The sequence below is a fragment of the Macrobrachium nipponense genome, chromosome 3 (genome assembly GCF_015104395.2).
Source record: "Macrobrachium nipponense isolate FS-2020 chromosome 3, ASM1510439v2, whole genome shotgun sequence".
Taxonomy (NCBI): Eukaryota; Metazoa; Arthropoda; class Malacostraca; order Decapoda; family Palaemonidae; genus Macrobrachium; species Macrobrachium nipponense.
In genome coordinates this window covers 7,764,695-7,769,761 of record NC_087202.1, presented here as the reverse complement: position 1 = coordinate 7,769,761, position 5,067 = coordinate 7,764,695, and the positions used below count along the sequence as shown (strand labels likewise).

General features: G+C 42.4%; 1 protein-coding gene across 1 annotated transcript; it reads left to right on the top strand.

The window, feature by feature from the left end:
- The first annotated feature begins 1,394 nt into the window (after positions 1-1,394).
- On the top strand, positions 1,395-2,260 carry LOC135222138 (sodium/potassium/calcium exchanger 1-like). The gene is made up of 2 exons (XM_064260305.1): positions 1,395-1,805; positions 1,934-2,260. Exons 1-2 carry the CDS (start codon positions 1,395-1,397, stop codon positions 2,258-2,260), a joined length of 738 nt encoding a protein of 245 aa, XP_064116375.1.
- The last annotated feature ends 2,807 nt before the right edge of the window (positions 2,261-5,067 follow it).

Sequence of the window (5,067 nt, the reverse complement as noted above, 5' to 3'; positions counted from 1 at the left end):
ATCAATGAGTATCTCTGCATCCATACTTTATCTTGTTCTTTGTTTTCCTTATTTTTTCTGTCATTTCATTTTTGTTTACTTCTCTTCCGTTTTCCTCTTCTTCTTTTTTTTCTTCTTCTTCTTCCTCTTCCTCTTCTTCGTTCATCCTCAACATATTTGTTACATTCAATCTTGATTTAATAACATTGTCTATCCATGATAGACATGTTGAACAAAAAATTCTTGTATCTTTTCTCAAATCTTGTATTACCTCAGCACACTGTGGATGGGTCGGAATGTTGCATGCAGCACATTTTCTGATTAGGTTTTGTGGATTGACTATGCTATACCAAACCTTACACAGTTTGCATGCTTTTGGCATTCTTTTTCCTAATGCATCAATTAGTATATTCACAAGATTCACCTTATTCATTTTCTTTGTCGGAATATGTTGGTTTATGTATATTTTCTTTATGAGTCTCTTGACCACTTGGATTTTATTTGGAAACTTCTTCAATTATTTTCAAGATGTTTTCATTAGATTTGTTCCAGTTTGAAGGATTATATACCTTCTAATATATCTATGAATGCTTTTGTATCTTTTTGGTTAGGACTGTTGCTGATTTCATAGATGAGAAATGCCAGTTCCCTTCCTGCTACCTCATCGTATTGCGAATCTGCTAAACACGCCAAATTACGCCACCTTTTCCCGCAGTTGGAACTTACTGCCATCTTGTTCTGATTTATAGTATTACACTTTGATAAACTAACTTAGAAGACGCTTTTATCCTACTATTTTCACACTAATCTTATCACCGATAAACTTGTGATATCTGTTGATTATTGTGACTTCACCGGGTACGTCTCACCAAGCAAGATGGCTACTACGAGAGGAGGAGAAGGAGAAGGAGAAGGAGAAGGAGAAGGAGAAGGAGGAGGAGGAGGAGAAGGAAGAAGGAGAAGGAGAAGGAGGAGGAGGAGGAGAAGGAAGAAGGAGAAGGAGAAGGAGAAGGAGGAGGAGGAGGAGAAGGAGAAGGAGAGGAGAACGGATTAAGGAGGAGGAGGAGGAGGAGGAGGAGGAGGAGGAGGAGGAGGAGGAGGAGAAGGAGAAGGAGGAAGGAGGAGGAGGAGGAAGAAGAGAAGGAGAAGAGGAGGAGAGGAGAAGGAGAAGGAGAGGAGGAAGGAGAAGGAGGAGGAGGAGGAGGAGGAGGAGGAGGAGGAGGAGGAGGAGATGAAAGAAGCAGGAGCTGAGACTCGCAAGAAGTGTTGATATGGAAGGAGGAGGAGGAGGAGGAGGAGGAGGAGGAGGAGGAGGAGGAGGAGGAGGAGGAGGAGGAGGAGGAGGAGGAGAAGAGGAGGAGGAGGAGATGAAAAAGGAAGCGAGGAAGCCTGAGACTCGCTAAGAAGTGGTTGATATGGAAGGAGGAGGAGGAGGAGGAGGAGGAGGAGGAGGAGGAGGAGGAGGAGGAAGGAGGAGGAGGAGAGATGAAAAGAAGCAGGAGCTGAGACTCGCAAGAAGTGTGATATGGAAGGAGGAGGAGGAGGAGGAGGAGGAGGAGGAGGAGGAGGAAGGAGGAGGAGGAGGAGATGAAAAGAAGCAGGAGCTGAGACTCGCAAGAAGTGTTGATATGGAAGGAGGAGGAGGAGGAGGAGGAGGAGGAGGAGGAGGAGGAGATGAAACGAAGCAGGAGCTGAGACTCGCAAGAAGTGTTGATATGGAAGGAGAGGAGGAGGAGGAGGAGGAGGAGGAGGAGGAGGAGGAGGAGGAGGAGGAGGAGGAGGAGGAGGAGATGGAAAAGAAGCAGGAGCTGAGACTCGCAAGAAGTGTAAGATGGATTGGAGGAGGAAGGAGGAGGAGGAGGAGGAGGAGGAGGAGGAGGAAGAGGAGGAGGAGGAGATGAAAAGAAAAGCAGGAGCTGAGACTTGCAAGAAGTGTTGATATGGGGGAAGGAAGGAAGAAGGAGGAGGAGGAGGAGGAGGAGGAGGAGGAGGAGGAGGAGGAGGAGGAGATGAAAAGAAGCAGGAGAAGCTGAGACTCGCAAGAAGTGTTGATATGGAAGGAGGAAGGAGGAAGGAGGAGGAGGAGGAGGAGGAGGAGGAGGAGGAGGAGGATGAAAAGAAGCAGGAGCTGAGACTCGCAAGAAGTGTTGCTATGGAAGGAGAAGAAGGAGAAGGAAGAAGAAGGAGGAGGAGGAGGAGGAGGAGGAGGAGGAGGAGGAAGGAAGGAGGAGGAGGAGGAGATGAAAAGAAAGCAGGAGCTGAGACTCGCAAGAAGTGTTGATATGGAAGGAGAAGGAGGAGGAGGAGGAGAAGGAGGAGGAGGAGGAGAGGAGGAGGAGGAAGAGGAGGAGGAGGAGATGAAAAGAAGCAGGAGGAGGAGGAGGAGGAGGAGGAGGAGGAGGAGGAGGAGGAGGAGGGGAGGAGGAGAAGGAGGAGGAGGAGAGGAGGAGGAGGAGATAAGAAGACGACTAGCAAGAAGGATTTGATATTTGAAGTTCGAGAGAGGGGAAGTCAATTGTAATTAGGAGCGAATCAGAGAATGGATTGATTAGAGGAGACGAGAGAGATGACGCTGGAGTACAAAAAGAGATATGTGATAAATGAATTAAAAAATGAATCAAATGTTTTAAAAGGAATTCTCAGATTTTTCAAATGGATTCACCCAAGACAGATTATGAATTACCTCTTTCTGGGACCGTAATTTTATGATAGGTACCAACGAACATATCATGCCGTATGCTGGTTGTAACACACAACAGTGAACTGGCCACCAGGATACGTAAGATGTTGCACAGTTGAGGAGACTGGTAATAGGATAAACAAAAATAAATAAATAAATAAAGGACAGAACACTACGAGCAACGTGAGGTCGGTGTGTATACAAGAAAGGAAGAGGAAACGAATAAAGACAAGGAAAAGGAAAAGCTTCGTAAATTGTTAAGAGGAAACAGACATACTGATAACGAGGAACAGAAAAAAAAAAGAATACGCACGGAAGAGGCATAAGAGAGAGAGAGAGAGAGAGAGAGAGAGAGAGAGAGAGAAGACCAACCAACCTCCTGTTGCACTGGGTGTTAGCAAAAGTCCAGCGATGGCGAAATAAATGAAGTCAGTGCAAACTCCCAAAGTTAGAATGTTTCTTGTAAACTGTGGTGACCGTAACTGATTGGCCCCATCAATAGATCAGAAACTTCTCCCTAAAAAATGGTCAGACGTTGAAAAATGCCCGGCAAGAGTCATTACTCAAGGCCAGGAAGGGTTAAAGGTTAAAAGGAATTTCACGGTGGCCTCGCGTTGCTGTGTGTATGTGTATGTGTGCGTGTTTTTCTTATGGAGGGTAATCGCTCCACGAGAATGATGTTGCATTTTAGTTCGTCTTAAATTCTTTAATAATAATAATAATAATAATAATAATATGCAGGGAGCAGACCCTCTTTGATAGGTGTTTTGTTGAAAATGTATTTCGCCAGATTTAGTACTAGCCCTGGGAGGTCTAACGTATTTCGCCGTGTTTAGTACTAGCCCCTGGAGGCTAAACGTATTTCGCCGTGTTTAGTACTAGCCCCTGGGAGGTCAAATGTATTTCACAGTGTTTAGTGCTAGGCCCTGGGAGGTCAAATGTATTTCACTGTGTTTAGTACCAGCCCCTGCGGGATCAAATGTCCCTAGGTGCATTTCGCTATCTGCCTGAAATTCCAGGCAGTTCGCGAAATGCCTGGTTTCGCTATCTGCCTGTAACACAAAAAAGGGATTGAACAAGCTATCGCTAATGTTTCGCTATATCTCAAATGCACCTTGGGGCGCGTCGAAGGAATCCTTGGAACGGATATCAGCTCTGATAGACTCCATTTGTCTTCCTAAAGGAACTCCGCTCTAGATGAGTTGAACTATTCCTAATCATGAGGGTTCGATGTATTCTGGTTTTTATAAATACTAGGCTGATATTTAAGGCTCACAGTCTGGTCAACACTGACAGGATCTATTCCTGACACTGCTGGACTGTGGAATGTAGTGCAATTGGAACTTCTTCAGAAGTTTAAGCAAAGTTACAATGCATTACCACCCTAATACCATTATTCTTGCATTTTAATACCTTTCTCTCTATTTAACTATTTATTAATATCTCTTCTTCCTGTATTTCATTTTAATTTTTATTCTTTCTAATGAACTTCTGAATATTCTTTGAAAGCTTGAATTTCAAGTCAGTGTCCCCTTACTAATACCATTCTTCTTGCATTTCAATACTTTTCTATCTATTTATCTATTTATTAATATCTCTTCTTCCTATATTTCACTTTACTTTTAATTCTTTCTAATGAACACTTTAATATTCTTTGGAAGCTTGAATTTCAAGCCAGTGGCCCCTTACTAATACCATTCTTCTTGCATTTTAATACTTTTCTATCTATTTATTAATACCTCTTCTTCCTGTGTTTCACTTTACCTTCAATTCTTTCTACTGAACGTCTTAATACTCTTCGGGAGCTTGAATTACAAGTCAGTGGCCCCTTACTAATACTATTCTTTTTGCATTTTACTACTTTTCTATGTATTTACTATTTTTTAGTATCTCTTCTTCATGTATTTCACTTTACTTTGAATTCTTTCTATTGAACGTCTTATTATTCTTTGGAAGCTTGAATTTCAAGTCAGTGGCCCCTTTGGTTTGCTTGTTCCATATGAATAGGTTTCATCTTCTGAATAATATAATAATAATTTTAAATATGGCTATATGATCACTTTCCAATTAAGGATTTAAAACAATCCAATACCGAGCGCGAAGTAAAAAATTCAATATCACATTTTGAATTCCGTAGTTATCAAGACTGACAGTTCATATTTCCTCTCTTTCCCCTCTGTTGCAAGATTGAAAGTTTTCTAAAAACCTTCCCTTTCGCGTCCTTATTTATATACACGGCCTTCGAAATTGTCCATGCAATGCAAGGAACTTCCTTAAGAGATATTCTGAAGTCTGGATTTCATATATCTTCAACGTAGATTCATATACACTCAATATTTTCAACCATTTCTCACATTTTCCTTGAGAAAACTCGCTCTAATTTTTTTTGAGAACTGCCTTTACACGAC

What these genes read in the sequence shown, in the direction of transcription:
- LOC135222138 (XM_064260305.1), top strand. Translation starts at nt 1,395, where the DNA reads ATGGAAGGAGGAGGAGGAGGAGGAGGAGGAGGAGGAGGAGGAGGAGGA. An exon ending in AGCTGAGACTCGCAAGAAGT is followed by an intron (nt 1,806 to 1,933) that starts GTAAGATGGATT and finishes GGGGGAAGGAAG; the next exon opens with GAAGAAGGAGGAGGAGGAGG.